Source organism: Vipera berus (assembly GCF_964194415.1).
Source record: "Vipera berus genome assembly, chromosome: 3".
NCBI lineage: Eukaryota > Metazoa > Chordata > Lepidosauria > Squamata > Viperidae > Vipera > Vipera berus.
Window position 1 is genome coordinate 115,302,598 of NC_138204.1, and position 19,035 is coordinate 115,321,632.

At 38.3% G+C, this 19,035-nt stretch overlaps 2 protein-coding genes across 5 annotated transcripts in view; both read left to right on the forward strand.

Moving 5' to 3' along the window:
* Window positions 1-16,214, forward strand: VAMP4 (vesicle associated membrane protein 4). 4 transcript variants are annotated; one of them, XM_081324637.1, is made up of 9 exons: window positions 38-70; window positions 748-803; window positions 1,772-1,865; window positions 3,976-4,022; window positions 4,348-4,398; window positions 8,725-8,825; window positions 10,097-10,176; window positions 13,874-13,925; window positions 15,895-16,214. In XM_081324637.1, the coding sequence occupies exons 3-9, from the start codon at window positions 1,800-1,802 to the stop codon at window positions 15,921-15,923; spliced, it is 426 nt and encodes a 141-aa protein (XP_081180763.1). In that variant the 5' UTR covers window positions 38-70; window positions 748-803; window positions 1,772-1,799; the 3' UTR covers window positions 15,924-16,214. The 4 variants fall into 4 exon arrangements, with proteins under 4 accessions (XP_081180762.1, XP_081180763.1, XP_081180760.1 ...); XM_081324634.1 differs by lacking the exons at window positions 13,874-13,925; window positions 15,895-16,214 and having other exon boundaries at window positions 10,097-11,097; XM_081324636.1 differs by lacking the exons at window positions 748-803; window positions 13,874-13,925; window positions 15,895-16,214 and having other exon boundaries at window positions 1-70; window positions 10,097-11,097.
* The window catches only part of MYOC (myocilin), a 12,985-nt gene continuing 10,039 nt past the window's right edge, over window positions 16,090-19,035 (forward strand). Inside the window, exon 1 of the mRNA XM_081324633.1 lies at window positions 16,090-16,190. The gene's annotated coding sequence lies outside the window, so the exon portion shown is untranslated. The remainder of the gene's footprint in view (window positions 16,191-19,035) is intronic.

The window sequence follows — 19,035 nt, forward strand, 5'->3', positions numbered from 1 at the left end:
GCGACAGCTGACGACAACTCCTCCTCTTCCTCGGACCGGCCATTTCCGCACCGGCCTGAAAGGGAAACAGGTGAGCGAGGGGATAAATAAAGGCGCGCGGGGAGGTGGGCGGATGATCAGGGTCTCGAGTTCGGTGGGCGCTGGCTCGTGGGAAACTGGATCCGGGAGGAAGCCGAAGATCCCTTTGGGAGGAGAGAAAGCAAGTATCCCGGGGGCGAGGCAGGAAGGTTGACATGGCCAATAGGGAAAGAAACTGGCAGGCTGCTGCGCAGTCCGGAGAGGACGAGCGTCTCGTGTGAAGGCTTATGGAAGAGCGGGCATGGACAGCTGGAGAATGAAGACTCCCGGAGAAGAAGACCGCACGAGTGAGAGATGAAGACAAGGAGTTTTAGAGGAGCAGTCGTTTTATTTTAGTTAACAGTCCCCTAGATGGGACACTGTAAACTTGGGGGGGGGGGAGGAAGCTAGATAAATCATTGTTAAATGAGGTCGGATTGGATAGAAGTGTATCTAAAAGACACAGGAACTTGTGTACACTTGTGTAGAGAAGAATGATAGAACTGTGTGTAATGAAGATTGGGCAGAAGCAGTAAGGCTACATTCCATGTTGGTAGTGCAAATTAAGGAAGATGGAATTCCTGGAGCTATTTAAGCTTCAGATTGCAAAATGGACTTGTCCTTAAATTTCCCTGCGTCTGGCCATGGTAGGTCGCAAAAGCATACCGTATATTTTAACATTCTTTTCAGTGCTGAGGTATCTGTTATTGAGCAAATTGCAGTGCAGTCTTTTCGCTGAATCTATTGTAAGTATCCAAGACATTGTGGATGGTAATAATGTAATGGTTCATGATATCTTATATTTTGCAAGTAGTATTTTGATGCATTATCGGTGTTTTGGGTGACACTTGAAATAGATCAAAGGCATATTCTGCACACCAGGTGCTGAGGAGTAGTGGTAGGAAAAGCATTACTTTCAGGCTTTGTAGATTTCCTTAAAGCATCTGACCATTTTTGAAAATGAAAAATTCAGAAATAATGATCTGATTAAAAAATAATCCTAGCTCAAGTGGTTAACTGTGTGTACAAAAGCATAGTTGGAAGTAGTGGTAGGTTGAAAAGACTTTCCTTTCCCTTTAAACAGTATATAGAAAGCCAACTTTTTTTTCCCTAGCCAGTCCTTTGAAAGTGTTGCTGATTTAAAAAATGCATATTATTAATGGGATAAAAGAAATTATTTTAAAATAACATTTACATCTCTTCCATTCATATGACCAAAACCAATAACCATGATATTTTAAAATCCTTTCATCAAAACAACTTCTGCATGTGTAAAAGGCTTTAGGAACTAATGGGGATTTAATTAATACTCATATGGCTAGAAGAGGGATATATTTTACAATTTAAACTTAATCCTTGATTTGAACAATATTTGCAATAGTTTAAAAATAAAATAATCTATTCATGAATTATAAAATTGTACTTCAAACTATACTGGAAATATAGTTTCTCAAAGCCCTTATAAATAGAAGAACACTGATACTCCACTGAAGATGTTACTTAGCCTGGTAATGAAACTTTCAGAAACCAACTCACAAGCTCGGAGAACAAATCTTCACTCTTACACTGGAAGTTCCCAGATCTCATATTGTTTTCATGTAATAATTTGTATTTGCAGTGTTATGCAAGCATCATTGTAGCCAGTCTTTAAATTCTTACAATTTGAGAACTAAAACCTGACAGAATGATTAGAATGTCTTTTTTTTCCTACTAGGACAAAAATATAGCACTGGTATGAAAACATGCCTCCAAAATTCAAGCGCCACCTCAATGACGATGATGTTACTGGGTCAGTCAAAAGTGAGAGGGTGAGTGTATAGGGGATAGTTACCTTGGTATGATTTAAATGTATGACCTGCTGGTGAAATGGGTGTAATAATGCATTTAGAAGATTCTAGGAAATAATTTCTAGGAGTTGTATAATATTTAAAGAAAGCAGCTCTTTATCAAGTTCAGAACTGATATTACTACTACATTCTTGTCACAAGCATCTACCAAGGTGCTTCTAAGTTGAAAGGATTAGCCAGGGACGTCACCATTGCCCAGGTGATGCCCGAGGGAGCTCTTTTTGTGTCCCTGTTACCTTCCCACCGAAGTCGTACCTATTTATCTACTTGCATTCACATGGTTTCAAACTTCTAGGTGGGCAGGAGCTAGGGCAAATTCAGAACTGATGAACCTGTGATTTTCAAGATGTTAGTGAACTATCAATAATGAAGGATACAGGAATCCCTCATTCCTTACAAGAAGATCTGAAGGGTCCACAGATCCCCTTCTCTAGTTTTTTTAATACATAGGATAGTATTGCTACTTAAATTGGTCTGAACTTTTCAAAAGAATAGCAGGATCTGTTAAAAGTCTAAAGTAGTGATTGGCCAAGTATAGTCCACCATAGCTCTCAGCATTCATTATCCAGCAACCGAGAAGGGGAGTGAAGGGAAAAAGCAAGCTCTACCACCTGCAGCTGTTGTTTCTCAAATTGTTGGAACTCAGATCAATATTTTTCTGTATTTGTGATCTTATTGGCACATGACTTGCAGGGTCCATTCAATCCTCCACTGGTTGAATGATGAAGCCGGTCTTCACTTTAATATGAGACAGTATTAGGGGAATTGTATACATTTGTATAAGGGACGTGGTGGCTCAGTGGGTTAGGACGCTGAGCTTGTCGATCAGAAGGTCGGCAGTTTGGTGGGTCGAATCCCGAGTGCCGCGTAACAGAGTGAGCGCCTGTTACTCGTCCCAGCTTCTGCCCACCTAGCAGTTCGAAAGCACGTAAAAATGCAAGTAAAAAAATAGGGACCACTCCGGTGGGAAGGTAACAGCGTTCCGTGCGCCTTTGGCGTCTAGTCATGCCGGCTACATGACCACGGAGACGTCCTCGGACAAACGCTGGCTCTTCGGCTATGAAACGGAGATGAGCACCGGCCCCTAGAGTCGGAAACGACTAGCACGCATGTGCGGGGGAACCTTTACCTTTACCTTTATACATTTGTATAGTTAGATTGAGATAACTGTTGATAGTTCCCCCCTCACCCAAGGAATCTCTCTTTAAGATCATGGGAGAGATTGAAATTCTGGCAAAACTAACTAGAAATATTAAGCAAAAGCAGTGAAACAGACTATTTTCAATCTCAAAAACAAAACTATGTCAGGTATTTGACAAAACCAAGATTTGCACTCTTAATTATTTTTACCTTTCAAAGCAATTTTTCAGAGCAACATATACACTTGCAAATAAACCAAGAATTTTAGGTGCCAACATACATCCAAAAAATATGAAAAATGCAGGTCATCTTCTCCATGGTGACACATTTTTCATGGCATTCTGATTGAAAAATTGAAGGTTGGCTTATGTGTAGATGGGCTTATTCACAAGTATACATGGTTTATTCAAAAGGAAGACCTAAAGATTCTGTCTTGTATTGTCTGTGGATATCTGATACAATATATCAGTGGTCCCCAGCCCATGGACCAGTACAGGTCCATGGCCTGCTAGGAACTCGACTGCATAACTGAAGGTGAGCAGCAGGCGAGGGAGCGAAGTTTCATTTATTTGTAGCCACTCCCTAGTGCGAGCATCACCGCCTCAGCTCCACCTCAGTTCGTCAGGCATTAGATTCTCATAGGAGCACAAAGCCTACTGTAAACTGCGTATGTGAGGGATCTAGATTGTGCATTCCTCTCCCCCTCCCCCCCAGTCCAGTCCATGGAAAAATGGTTTTCCATGAAACTGGACCCAGTTGCCAAAAAGGTTGGGGACTGCTGCCATATATTGTGTCAATGGCATTACATTCTGACAAAAGTTGCGTTGATTAATGACTCAGTCTAGAAACACTCTTTTGAAATTTCTTTTTGAATGAAAATACCCATTAGTAGAAATATTCTTTTTCATAAATGTATCTTTTGTGTTTGCAGAGAAACCTTCTAGAGGAAGATTCAGATGAAGAAGAGGACTTTTTCTTGTAAGTGTCTCCAAACCAGAGTAGGGATAAATATCGAATCCTAGGTCCTGTGCACCATTGTCTTTGCCTGTTCTACATGCTTTGATCTCAAGGGTTCCTTATAAATACTAGGCAAAGTATTGTTCAACTTACTGTGGTTGTTTGTCAGTAATAGCTACTACAAACTCTTCAGTGTATGATTCTGCCAGATGATTTTACATGGGCTGTTTCTTCTGAATGTATAATGCTTTCAGATTTCAAACATCTGTCTGTTAACCAGCCCTAAGATTTGCCATTCATCTTGGAAGATAAACGTAACATTTTAACTTGTTTAATTATTTTGTAGGAGAGGGCCATCAGGGCCAAAGTTCGGATCCAAGAATGACAAGATCAGACAGTGAGTATTTTGTGGCATGTGAAATCTATTTTGGCTTAATTTTCATGTCCAGCTATTATAACTGTTCTACGATCATACTTTATCAGGTGAAATGAATTACTAGTTCCTAGATTAGAGCTAAATCTGTTCATAAAATAATGAACGTTGTCTTTTGGAAAAATCACATTTCTTTCAGTACTTTTAATATTTTAAAAATTATTTTTAGACAATCTCCCTCTTCTATCTTTGTGTATACATTCTTGTCACTATACAATTTCACAGAAGAATATAAATAATAGACTCAAAGTGGTAGAGAAAATTAAAAGTAGGAAAATAATCAACTTTATTAATTATTGAGGAGTAACAGTTGTAATTTATGCTGTATGCTTTGGCAAAGTCCTAGTTAATAGTTCCTTTTGTTGGGGATTAGAAGAACTATCTTCCTCCATGCACAATGTTCAGTCACTTCCTTTGAGCCAGCATCTTACATATTGTAATGCAGGGCAGAATCTGCAGCCTTCTAGAAATACAGGAATTGTAGTCCTTGTTTAGTTATGACAACTCAGTTATTAAGCAACGTGGTTGCTAACTGATCTGTGACTGTGCTTAGGATCTTTCTTAACTTTGTTTTACAGCCCTGCAAAGGTTATAAATGCAAGGCATAGTTGCAAAATTATATTTTTATTTTATTTATTTATTTTAATTCCATTTATATCCCGCCCTTCTCCGAAGACTCAGGGCGGCTTACAAGCTTAGCATATCACTGTCATAACTGCGAACCTTTGCTAAACAAGGCAGTCACTAACTGCCGTTCTTTGCTTTCTTCTTTTTTAACTGATGCCATATATATGAAAGCTGTATATTTGGTTTTGCCTATATCAGATATGGGCAATCATTTTATAAGTAAAGGGGACACAGATTTGGGTTTCTGAAGACTAAAAGGGACACACGGGTGTAGCAGCAAGTTGACAACATTGAAGTGGACAGATCTATTTTTATTTTCTAGTTGTAGAGAGGGATTAAGAAGGAATGCAAGTGGCATGGATATAGTAAACCATTCGGAAACTCTTAGTTCACCCACCTTTTAGTTCTCCTCCTTCCCTACTGACCTTATGAAGCTTTGACACCATTTTATTGTTCAAATACTTAATGCCAGGAGCCAAGGTGCCTAGTTGCCCTTTCACTGAACTTTTAAATTGCTAAGAGAGGTGGTTACTTAATTAAAAAATGGGTAGGCAAAAGTAGGGAAACAAGGTGATTTTATACTTTATAACAGACTAACAGAGTTGGAAGGGACCTTGGGGATAATAATAATAATAATAATAATAATAATAATAATAATAATAATAATAATAATAATAATAATAATAATAATAATAATAATAAATAATAATAATAAAGTTGGAAGGGACCTTGGAGGTCATCTAGTCCAACCCCTGCTCAGGCAGGAAGCCCTATATACCATTTCAGGCAAATGGCTGTCCAGTCTCTTCTTTAAAAACTTCCAGTGTTGGAGCATTCACCACCTCTGGAGGCAGGTTGTTCCACTGGTTAGTTGTTCTAACTGTCTAACTGGTTCTGCTAGTCCAACCCCCAGCTCAAGTAAGAAATCCTCTAGCGTTTCAGACAAGTGGTTGTCCAATCTCTTCTTAAAAATCTCCACTTCTTCATTGGTTGGCTGGAAAAAAAATTTGACCACCTCATGGGAAGCTATATTATATTATTAAAGCTAAGATTGGATTTCATGAGCAGTTTGAGAGATGGAAGGATCTCATATAGTGCTTTAGAAGAATAAAAAGCTGGGCCCTGCCTGTAATTCTTTTCCAAATGCATAATTTTTATTCCTTCGCTCTTAGTAATATACAGAAAAAGTGAAGGAAGTGGGATATTATGCTGTATTCCCATATCACAGCTATTAAAGACAAGGAGCTCCAGCCTGTTAAAGAGTATTCTCATCTAATTTTGTGCTTTAGTTTTATTCTTTCCCCCCCCCCAATATGCCAGGAATCTCTTCTTGTAGTGCCAGTAGAAGAGGTGATACTCTGATCGCTAACACAGCTTTACGCAATGAAAGACACAGGAAATGAAGTAATGTCCAATTATGTTACTAATTGCCATTTCCTTTGCCTGTTATAATCATTGCTGCATTTGATGGGATGAAGTAGTATGCAGGAAACAACCTATCTCAGTTTGGAATTGGGTTAACTAGACATTAGGAATGCGAGTTTGAAGTGTCACATTTTGGCCTAATTCTAACTTGTTTGGTAGAAATCCAATGAAGAAATGAATATCATCACTAGATTGATGATCCCCAGCTCAGTAATTTTTTTCAATCGGTGCCACGTATGCACTGAAAGTTTTGAATGTGGGATGCAATGTGTGAATTATTAAACCGAGTCTTCATCTGGGGAAACCAAATCAGGGCAATATAGTCATTAAATGAGTTTCTTTAAACTGGAGCTATTACTGTTTTGGATCGAATTTTATATCCTCTTAAGGCATAATGAACAGATTTCTTGGAGCTGGCATTGTATCTGGGTAAGCACAAAGTTGTAAATGCCAGAAGCACTTTATACCGCTTTGACTAATTCTTTGCCAGTTTTGTTGGTCAGTCATGGAAAAAACAAATTAGTTCTTTGCTATATTTTTCCTTTGTTAAAGGAAAAACTTCTCTTAGCCCAGTCTTGGCTCTCCTCTCATCAAAAAGTACACTGGCTTCCAAATGTCCCCCCCCACTTCCTTAGACTTTTTTTTATAAATGTTTTATTAATTTTCTATTTTCACAATCAAGTGCCCAATAGACAACGTGATGACTGAGTCCATTAGGATTCTGTTGTACATGTGAGCTTTTTCAAACTAAGTCCGATATTACACCCTCCAGTACATTCTCTCTTCTTCTGGTAATAACCATTTTTCCCACACTAAGCAAATACAATTCTTATTGTTAGTAAATATACAATGGTATATCAACATTTGTTACATTTTTCTAATAGTGTCAATAATAATCAGTTTAGAATATCTTTTCTAACCAAAGCATATCTTAATTGCAAATGCACTCAATTTCCATTTATTTAGTCTATATCCTATTTTCGCTTTTTTCCATTTTAATTTCCCATCCATATTCAAGGTATCCCAATCACTTATAATTTCAAAGCAAGTTATATTTGGGTAACCAAAATCTTCCCTTATTCAAAGTTCTTAGCATATTCTTATTTCCTTTTTCATACCAAGATACGATATTCTGATTACAAATCCTGTTTATCTAATCATAATACTTCTATTTCTAACAATCTATTCTTAACCATATTCAAACATCTTCTAATTGGTAATATAGCATCCCCTCTAATAGGTCAAAGCTTCTGTTTCCTTCAATCTTACTCTAGCTTTCTTCCTTTGCCAACTAACTTTCCAAGTCAGTGCATTTGCATCATCAAATAATTCTTCCTCTATTTTTGTATATATTATTTGAAACAAGATAAACAATTTAGTTAAAGTATTTTTGGAAGAACTAGCCCGTTGATATTCATTAAACAGCCTCCCTCCTTCTGCAGTTCCCCACAGTTCTGTTAATGGCTTTATCTTCCATTCCATCAGAGCAAATCATGATTTCCATGTATCTTCCTACAAAAGGCAAATTTGACCACCATAAAGTCTGTTTAGATTGGGCTGCTTTATAAAATGTTTAATCTATAGCTAATACAAAATAATAGCTAGTTTAGTTGTTAATGCTATTTGATCAGTGTATATTAGCTTTGCAACAACTGTTTTAATTGCTTTCTTTTAGCCACAATTGAAGATTCTTATTCTTACCTACAAAGATACCAGAATATCTAAAATATTGTTTGTGAAACTATTGTGGCCATAAATGTGCACTTGAGAATTCAAGAAAGGATGAACAGTGTGGTTAATGGGGATCTAACAAGTATTATACTTTGATATATACTGTTTACAAGCTTGCTTGCATGCTTGCTTACTTTTCAATTTATTCAATAAGTTGAGTTCAATTTAACTTCTGTCTTAATCAGGCTTCAATACTGGATTTGGGCAGATAATTTATCAATTCAGATGCCTATTTGAAAAACAAATCGACATGTTGCTATTTATAGTACATTCTTTAATAGTTAATATAAAGAGTTTAAAGTCTTTGCACGCTAAAAAATATTTGATGTCAAACTATATCACACTCAGTTCAGACTCAGAGCTGTTGAATATATTGAGCTACAACTCCCCTCATTCCCACTCAGCGTCTAGATTACACGTGCAGGATATCGAATCAGTAGCATTTTCTGGTATTGATGATAAATTCCTTCCTCATGTGATGCATCCTTATGTGTATTTCTAAACCAGAGTTCAAAACCAGGTTGACGAAGTTATTGATGTCATGCAAGAAAATATCACCAAAGTGATAGAGAGAGGAGAACGGCTGGACGATTTGCAAGACAAGTCAGGTAAGGTACATTTCGCCTTCCCTTTTAGCAGGTGAAACTGAGTTCCAGGAACACCGTGTCTCTCATTTTAACTAATCTCAGCATGCTTGGATTTCATTATCTGTTCTTATTTCTTAGATTCCCTGTTGCATGCATCGGGTCCTGGGTACACAACGGTGATACTGTTGTGTCTGTTTTAGAGTTAAGCTTGTTAGCTTTTTCATGGAAGAAATGAACGTGGGTGCCTTTTTAATTTTATTTTAAAGCTCAGAATATTTATTAAAAGCTCCAAATATTTTTACCACACTGTCTAAGAAAAATGGCTCTGAATTGTCTCGTAGATCTATGAAAAGGTAATCCTTGCTGCTAAATGTAATGTGGAGAGACAAAAAACAGCTAGTCATAGGAAATACACCTCCCATTCTTGTGCTACAGATGGGAACCCACAGCAGTTAAAAGACTCTTGGTGGCTTGTAGTGTCAAGCACACTAAAACATTCATGGTATGGTATTCAAATATAAATGGAATAGATTAAAATCATCCACAGCTACTTTCAAGATGGGACAACAGTAAATAAGTAGCAATGTCTCTTAACTCGAAAGTTCTGCTAAACAGCTTTGTCTTCATTTCCAAAAATACAGTAATTACAGAACTAATGATCCAAAAGAGAGCTTTTTAGTAACGTAGACTATATGTAGTCCTCGTTTGCCAGAGGTAATTGAGATGGAAAAACTCCATTGGTAAGCACTGCAGTGGTAAAATGCAATGTTGCATGACCAGCTGACTTATCCCAACAGTTCTGGCTATCCCAGTTGCTACTGTAGACAAATCCTGTGTGGTTGCAGCATGCTGCAGTCATGTCCTTGCCACTTACCGTCTTCTGCTGGTTTCCCCATTAACTTTGCTTGTTGGAAACCAGCACTGAAGGTTGTAAATGGCAGTCACGTGAGCACAAACAAACTTCTATGATCTTGCAATTGCAAACCAATCCCTATCCATATGAATTGCAGTCATGTGACCGCACAGACACAGACAGTTGCAACTGTAAGGACCCATTTTTAAATCCTAGTTCAGCACTGTCCTAATTTTGAACAATTGGACAAATTGATGTTAGATAAGAGTTTGGTTGTTTTTCTTAGATTTGCTATAAGGAATGAAATCGTGCGGAATTCTCTGTTCACGATACGGATGGATTTTTTTTTAAAAAAAAAATCAGGATAGAGGCAAAAGCTTTATCTTACCGCTATGGCAGGCTGTTCAATTCCATTTCTCTGTCTCTCTGTCTGGTGCAGAAAGCTTATCAGATAATGCAACAGCTTTCAGTAACAGATCCAAACAGCTCAGAAGACAAATGTGGTGGCGAGGCTGCAAGGTAAGGCTTATCTGGTTTCCTAAATATTACAATTGTGGTTTATTTGACCAGTTTGGTTTATTTCTTTTACCTTTCTATACTTTGCAATTTTATCTTTTTAAATAATTTTTATTAAAAGTTTTAATTAGAACAGTAAAAGATAATACTAACCGAAGAAGAAGAAAAAAGAAAAGAAAAAAGGTGCAAAAAAGAGAAAAAAATAAAAAGGACGGTCCACAAGAAAACAACTTCTCATTTTCATTGCAATTTTCATAATCTCTTCACCTCTTCTTAATAAATATAAGACTCTTCATTTCATAACTCAAGTCTTAACCATGTGTTGCCCAGAAATCAGGCAACCCAATTTTAGCATGGACCTGATCCCTGAATTTGAGGGGTCCCTTATCTTTACCTTTGCAAAGGAGCTTTCCACCTGAAAATACAAATCAAGTAATGCAGGCAAAGCAAATATAATTTATTAAAGGGGAGAGCCTTGGTGGAGCAGTGGGCTAATGCCTCCTTAAGTAACACCAGCTGCCTGCAATTAGTGCAGGTTCGAGTCCCACCAGGCTCAAGGTTGACTCAGCCTTCCATCCTTCCGAGGTAGGTAAAATGAGGACCCAGATTGTTGGGGGCAATAAGCTGACTTTGTAATAATGCCGCTTGGGAGGGGGCAAAAGCCCTAATAAGCAGGCATATACATAGAATGAAGGCTATTGCTAAGCACATTGATTTGTGCTTCTTAGATTGTAAGCCGCCCTGAGTCTTCGGAGAAGGGCGGGATATAAATGGGATTAAAAAAAAAAAGAGTCAAGTCTTTTTTATAAGTACAAAACAAGCGATCTCAGGAAGCAATTGATCAGATAATAAAAAACACTGATTCCATGTGAGAATTTAAACAGTAGAAAACATTCTAGATAACATTCCACAAGTGGCAACTTCATGGGTTACATTACACCCTTTTCCCAGCTGGGTTTGTATTTTTTTTAAACTTTAAAAAAGTGCATTCAAAGACTTTCAGAATATACTCGGTGCTGTTTAGTTCTGAAAAGGCAAGTTCTCGTGTCCCAAAAGAAATTATCTTGGCTAAGAACAGGGGTGTCAAACTCAATTTCATTGAGGGCCGCATCAGCATTGCGGTTGCCCTCAGGGGGCCGGGTGGGTATGGCCAGGGTGGGTGTGGCCTACTGGGTGGGCGTGGCTAGAGTGCATATGGCCTACTGGTTGGGCGTGGCCAGCTCTACATCGTTCGCATCAAGGGTGCCTATGGGGGCCTGGGCAGGAGTGGGACAGATCTGAGGGTCTCTGGCAGAAGGAGGGTCTCTGGGCCAGGGTCAAGGCAGTGGGGGCCGTTCCGTCACTGTTTCCAGGATGGCTTCGCGGGCCACATGAAACCACTTCGTGGGCCGGATCCAGCCCCCAGGCCTTGTGTTTGACATGTCTGGCTAAGAAGAAAACCATTCTTTCCTAAAATTAGAAAAGAGGCCTAGACTGCCATGATAAAATGCTAATAATGAAGCCTAAAACTCTAGATGACATATAGATAGTTCCAATACCTCCAGTCCAGGTGTCAGCAAAAAGTCCAAACAGAGCCCTATGGTCATAAATGATCCTGGTATGCTAGTGTAAGCAAACAACTAAGAAAGAGCATTTCTCCTTTAAAAAAACAAGCTCTGTAAGGGGGGAAAAACCCTTAAGCACTGCATTAAGTGTAGGCAAACCCAATACCCAACATTTTTCCCCTCCAAATGCCAACAGTTCCAAAGAGAATTGTTTCAAATAGCAACGTATCCCATTCCATATCTTAACACTTAACTATAAACATCATGCAAGATCTGGAATCGTATGGTTCATTCTAATAAAGGAACATGGTTAGGGATGTGTCTTAAATCAACTCCAGCCAGCTGTCTTTAATCAATAGATTTGCTCCCTTGCTTGGCAAGGAGTCTCAGAATATTTCTTTTCTACTGTCCACTCTGCTTTCTGGGTGTGAGGGTTGGGTGAGCTTACATCATCTGACTGCTCCATCTGTTCAGGTAGTGCCTATGTTGGCCTCTCATGATTCTTGGCTTTGTGTCTACTGAGGTTGACGTTCTGTGGGTACTGCGGGAGCAGCTTCTTCACATTCAGAATCAATGTCTGAAATTGTTCCCAAGAAGGCACAACATAGCATATAATTGATTCAAAGTTCTGGTGCAATTTCAGAGTCTTAATATTCAAAATCCCAATTTTCCCATATTTTTTGAGCCCGTAATATGTGTAAAACTTTTTGCAGCTAAAATCTTGCCTTTTTACTGTTTATTTGAAATTCTTAAAAGATTGTAAAGATACATTTTCATTTTCTCATATAAAGTATTGAAGACACCCAGATGATGTTTGCAATCTTGTCACTTGGAAAGTGTCTAATTTCTTTGAAGCAGTTAATTGACAACTTTTAAAAGTGATTAGCAAGAGAAGTGCAAAACTCCTTTGTAAAGCTTGTGTGCAGCTAGAACAACTATAGCCAATTCCCTTGCCTCCCAATTCTCCCACCCTCAGAAGACTGCTGATTTACAATTTCCTTGTAAGGAGCAACAGTAAGGAAAACAGCTTGGGCAATCTCACATCCTCTCTTTGTCCAAAGGATCCAATCTACCCATTGGCTCCTTGTTCATGGTACAAACATTGGCTCTGCTTTTCATAGAGCTGTCTTCAGTCTGCCATCTTTCCCAGAAACCCTGTGTCTTGTAATTCTGTGAAGATTCAGCAAAATAAAAACAAAAAAATAGACTTGTACTCTTATAGCATGTCAAGAAACCACACACAAAAATTGTTCATATTCACACTGTGTTGTAGTAATCAGTATTACAATTTCAAACTGGCTTACTGCTTAAAAGCAACCATGATTTATTGATTTACTTCATTCATACTTTATAGTATCTAAAAGTACATTATGCCTGTGCCATGATCTGAATTTGAAGGAAGCTTATGAGTGCAGGCAAGTCAGTGAGCATTGGAAAAGGATAGAGCATTTTGAAAGAATTGCTGCCTAGTATGGCATAAGCACCCTGATGTGCTCTGAATCAACTTTTCCCCTTCAAAACTAGATTGCTGAATAAATCTGTTGCTTAATAAGTACAGCTAGGCCTTGATTAACTACGGTAATTGACAATGGCAACTCCATCGCTAAACAACATGTTCATAAACTATGACACGATAATGACTTACAGTGGCAATTGCAGCAGTCCCAGTTCCCATCATTAGGTGAATCCCACATGGTCACAATATCCTGTGGTTATGTGACCACACCTTGCAACCTCCTTCCAGCTTTCCCATTGACTTTGCTTGTTGGAAGCCAGTTGTTAATCTCTCAAATGAATATCCTGCGACTGCAGGACACTGCAGTGGTTGTAATTGTGAGTTGGTTGCCAAGTACTCAAATTACAATCACATGATTGTGGGGGATGCTGCAGCAGCCACTACTGCGAGGAATGGCTATCGGTTCTCTCATTTAGCACCATTATAACTTTGAACAGTTGTTGAAAGGGAAAGACCTGTACTCACATTCTGGCTTAATGTGTTTTTGATCCTTGAAATTAGGTCATTTTGAAACTGTAGCTACTTTGAATTATCTGAACATGTTCATTATTATTGGCATGCTGTTGAACCTGGATTAAGCTGATCAATTTTGACTACAGTTGGGAATTAATTACATACTTTTCTCTGTGTTAATTTGCAGATAAAGGCAATTGTGGCTTTGGTTGCTGTTGCTGTATTGCTAATCATTATTGGTGCGTATTCCTTTCTGATATTCTTGTAAATATAATAAATCAAATGTTCTGCATTGGTGATAGTACTTAATGCTAGAATATTTAGGACAGTCCATTCAGTAATGTTTACAGTGAGGGAAAAATTATTTGATCCCCTGCTGATTTTCTACGTTTGCCCATTGACAAATAAATGATCAGTCTATAATTTCAATGGTAGGTTTATTTTAACAGTGAGAGACAGAATAACAACAAAAAAATCCAGAAAAATGCATTTCAAAAAAGTTATAAATTGTTTTGCATTTTAATGAGTTAAATAAGTATGTGCAAAACGTAACTTACTACTTGGTGGCAAAACCCTTGTTGGCAATCAAAGAGGTCAGGCGTTTCTTGTAGTTGGCCACACATCTCAGGGGGGATTTTGTCCCACTCCTCTTTGCAGATCCTCTCCAAGTCATTAAGGTTTCGAGGCTGACGCTTGGCAGCTCAAACCTTCAGCTCCCTCCACAGATTTTCCATGGGATTAAAGTCTGGAGACTAGCTAGGTCACAGGACCTTAATGTGCTTCTTCTTGAGCCACTCCTTTGTTGCCTTGACTGTGTGCTTTGGGTCATTGCCATGCTGGAATACCTATCCACAACCCATTTTCAGTGCCCTGGCTGAGGGAAGGATGTTCTCACCCAAGATTTGATGGTACATGGCCCGTCCATGCAGTGAAATTGTCCTGTCCCCTTAGCAGAAAAACACCCACAAAGCATAATGTTTCCACCTTCATGTTTGACGGTGGGGATGGTGTTCTTGGGGGTCATAGGCAGCATTCATCCTCCTCCAAACACAGCGAGAGCTCGATTTTGGTCTCATCTGACCATAGCACTTTCACCCAGTTCTCCTCTGAATCATTCAGATGCTCATTGGCAAACTTCAGACAGGCCTGTACATGTGCTTTCTTGAGCAGGGGGACCTTGCGGGCACCGCAAAATTTCAGTCCTTCACTGTGTAGTGTGTTACCAATTGTTTTCTTGGTGACTATGGTCCCAGCTGCCTTGAGATCATTGACAAGATCTTCCCGTGTAGTTCTGGGCTGATTCCTCACCATTCTCATGACCCTTGAAACTCCACGAGATGAGATCTTGCATGGAGCCCCAGACCAAGGGAGATTGACAGTTATTTTGTGTTTCTTCCATTTGCGAATAATCGCACCCACTGTTGTCACCTTCTCACCAAGTTGCTTGGCGATAATCTTGTAACCCATTCCAGCCTTGTGTAGGTCTACAATCTTGTCCCTGACATCCTTGGACAACTTTTTAGTCTTGGCCATAATGGAGGGTTTGGAATCTGATTGATTGCTTTCTTCTGTGGACAGGTGTCTTTTATACAGGTAACAAACTGAGATTAGGAGCACTCCCTTTAAGAGAGTGCTCCTAATCTCAGCTTGTTACCTATATAAAAGACACCTGGGAGCCAGAAATCTTGCAGATTGATAGGGGATCAAATACTTATTTCACTCATTAAAATACAAATAAATGTATAACTTTTTTTGAAATGCGTTTTTCTGGATTTTTTGTTCTTATTCTGTCTCTCACTGTTAAAATAAACCTACCATTAAAGTTATAGACTGATGGTTTCTTTGTCAGTGGGCAAACGTACAAAATCAGCAGGGGATCACTTTAGATGTAAATTTAAAAATAAATGGTAACCATTTAACCAGAATTAAACACTTTTTAGGGTTAACTAATTGGGTTTATGAAGTTTGCTTGTCTGAGGTTTTAGGCAAATTTAGCTGCAATACTTTATAAACCCTAATTCATTATTTATATTATGTTAACCTATTTAGTTATAAGTCATTAAGCAAACTATAGTTAAGCAAGCCATGATTTACCAGTAGGCAAATCCAATATTGTAATTGCAAAGATGATTTCCAATGACTAGAGTTGAAACTAGTTAGTTGACAATTATTTTTACAAGTGATTTAAAGATGGTGTTTCTTATGCAGTTCCCATCATCCTCAAACATCGCACCTGACTTGGAGATGAACATCCTTGTGGACACCACTTCAGGATAACAGCAAAGCTAGCAACTGTATGATTTCAGTGGGATGTATTGTGTATATAGCTCTGAAGTGCATCCCACCCTCAACCTCCAGGGAGCCATATCCACACAGTTCCACCAAGAGCATCCAGAGGACCTGGCAAACATGACTTTCAGTCAAGAATTAACTATACTGCCAATATTGGATCCAAAACCTCATTATTGTTCTTACAAAGGAGACCTATATGGAAACAGATACTTGTCAGTATTTCATTTGTTTTTTTTTTAAAATAATGTATATATAAGTGAGTATGTGTGTGTGTATATAAAATTGGTAAGGTTATTTATAATTTAAATAGTTTCCTACAGCTATCGATAAAGTAGTGGAGGAAAGAATTATGGAGGGAAGAAGGAACTGTATAGTCTATATCACTGTTTAAAAAAACATTCTTTCTCCAACTGAATAATTAGAAAGATGACTTTCTTATAGGGGAAAATATCCCCCAAATATAGGTTTGCACACCACCATTCTGTATTTAAGGGATTCTGACGTTCTGTGTTCTTGCTATTGTTCTATAAAAGCATTCCAGTAAAAAACTATTTTTGAATGCCAATATGTAGCTCTTAGTAAATTAGTGAAATAAATAATTCAGTTAAGGTAATTTAACTTTTGCAAACTTTGAATATTTAAACAAAAAAGAATGCTCTTATTCATGCAACTGCAAGCAAAACAGTATGATTTCTGCTGCAACATTAACAGCAATGAGGTTCCTATGTGGTATATTCAGGTATATGACAAAAAATGCAGCATTTCTTTTTCATCTTTGAAACCCACAGTTGGCCTGAGTCTTCATCTAGGGCCTTTGGCAATAGTTTTGGGGCTCTCTGGGGCATCTCTCTTTTTTCTATGTTTATTATTTCAGCTGCTTATCCCATTCTCTAGGAAACTTTCTTATTCGTTACTGTGTGCAGAGGAATGAATATTGCTTTCTGAGTAGGCACGGGATATCAGTGCAGAACTATTGGCATGAAAAAGAGATTGCAGATAGTCCTCGGCTTACAACCATTTCTTTAGTGATCATTCAGAGTTATAACAGCACCGAAAACACTTATGACCATTTTTCACACTTACAATCATTGCGGCATCCCTGTGGTCACATGATCAAAATTTGGATGCTTGGCATGTGATTACTTTTTGCAGCCTTTGGATAAGCAAAGTCAGTGAGTAAGCCAGATTCACTTAAAAACTTATTAAAAACTGCACTGATTCACTTAGCATCTGTGGCAAGCAAGGTTGTGAAATGGGCAAAACTCACGTAACAACTGTCTGCCTTAGCAATGAAAATTTTGAGCTCATATGTGATGGTACGTTGAGGACTACTTTGTGCAAGGAACAAGAATTGGTGTACCATAAAAGCACACTTCCTGCATTTAATTTTCTAGCTTCAAGACCTAAATAACTTAGAACGTTTGTTGTGGCAAGGTTGCATATTCATATGGAGGTGTGAAGGAGTGTGTGTGTATATATGTATATACATATGTGCATTAGAAATGTGTTTCATATGGTTCGTATGTCATTCCATGATATAAAAGGTTGCCAAAGCATGGAACATTTTATTGTATTAAAGTACAATAAAAATTAAGGTCAATCACACAAAGCAAGGCAGCAAAATAATATCAGGGAATAAAATAAAAATGTTTTTGCACCATACTGGAAAACATTGTACCCTCTCCAAGTGATAAATGTACCTTTTTCTAAAGCATGTAGATAAATTATATTACATGAGCTATAAATCACTATGGTAATCATGGGGCACAAAATAGTGGTTTGAGTCACAGAAGTGGAATGATGCTTTGTCTTACTTGCAAATCAGTGTGTAGTTTTGTTTTACTGTAGAGACTGGCCAGTTTTCTCAATGGCTGCATTTGTATTTCCGTATCTTTCTCCAACTGCCCTGGATTCTATTCATTCCAAAACTTTCCTCAAGCTTTTAAAAAGAAATGTTTTATTTGTTTTTTTCTCTTCATGCTGCCATTCATTTTTAAAAATCATTTGTTGATCTTGATTACACTCATTCCTTTCAGCAGAGATATCATTTGACATTGATTGAAAAACTTATTTTAAGACATTTATTTTTCTCTATGTTACTATCATTGCTGTTCATTCTTTGAATTGATTTCTCTGTTGTTAACTTTTCCTGGTCTTTTCTTTCTGAACTTTGGTAATTTTCTATTCCTATAATCTGCTGTTCTTTATGATCCCGCACGCTGCTTTCCGAACATACTTTCTGGGCAATCCCCATTATTTATTTTGCACTGCTACCTTTACATTGATAACTGCTAAATCTTCTTTTTGATACTGTGCCTTCCATCTAGTTTTCCTAATTGTTTTCTTCTACAGCAGGGGGGTCAAACTGCCAGCCCGTGGGCCATATGAATCATGCCAAAACCGTGCCCACCCCATTGTCGGCAATGGAGAAAAAGTCGCGATAGTTCGCCACACGTCACGTGACGTTGCGAGTTTGACACCCCTGTTCTATAGTGTCCACCTGTTGTTTCATTCTATGAACAGCAAAGAAGCCAATTTTTTTCAACATGTGGGGAGTCACTGATGGAGAAGATTAAGGTAGCTAGCAAAATTTGGGATTGTATAAATTCAGTTATTTAATCCATTTCCCAAATTCAGATATTTAATACAGTATGCCTTTCCTGCTGAAAGTTTGACATATATAAAAATATGTGACTAATATTCTGAAGAGACTCAGACAAATAATTTGTGGAATAAGAGGGAGGAGAGGAGAAGCACAAACAGGCTTGCAAGATTCTGTTGTTATAGCCTCTCAATAAAGTATAGTTCTGCTCTTCCTCTGAAGTTGGATTTGCTGGTATTCCTAGAGGGGCTGACAGTGGGGAATGGATGCTGCTCCAGAACAAACGAGAAGAGAACCAGCCACCCTTACTTCTGCAACATCAAGGAGCATGAGAAGCTGAAGAAATATCAGTATCTGAAGAAAGAACTAGAGTAGATGTGGAAAGTAAAGGCCTAAATGGTCCAGTGGTGGTTGGTGTACTTGGGGCTGTGATTCCTAAGCTGGGAGAGTGGTTC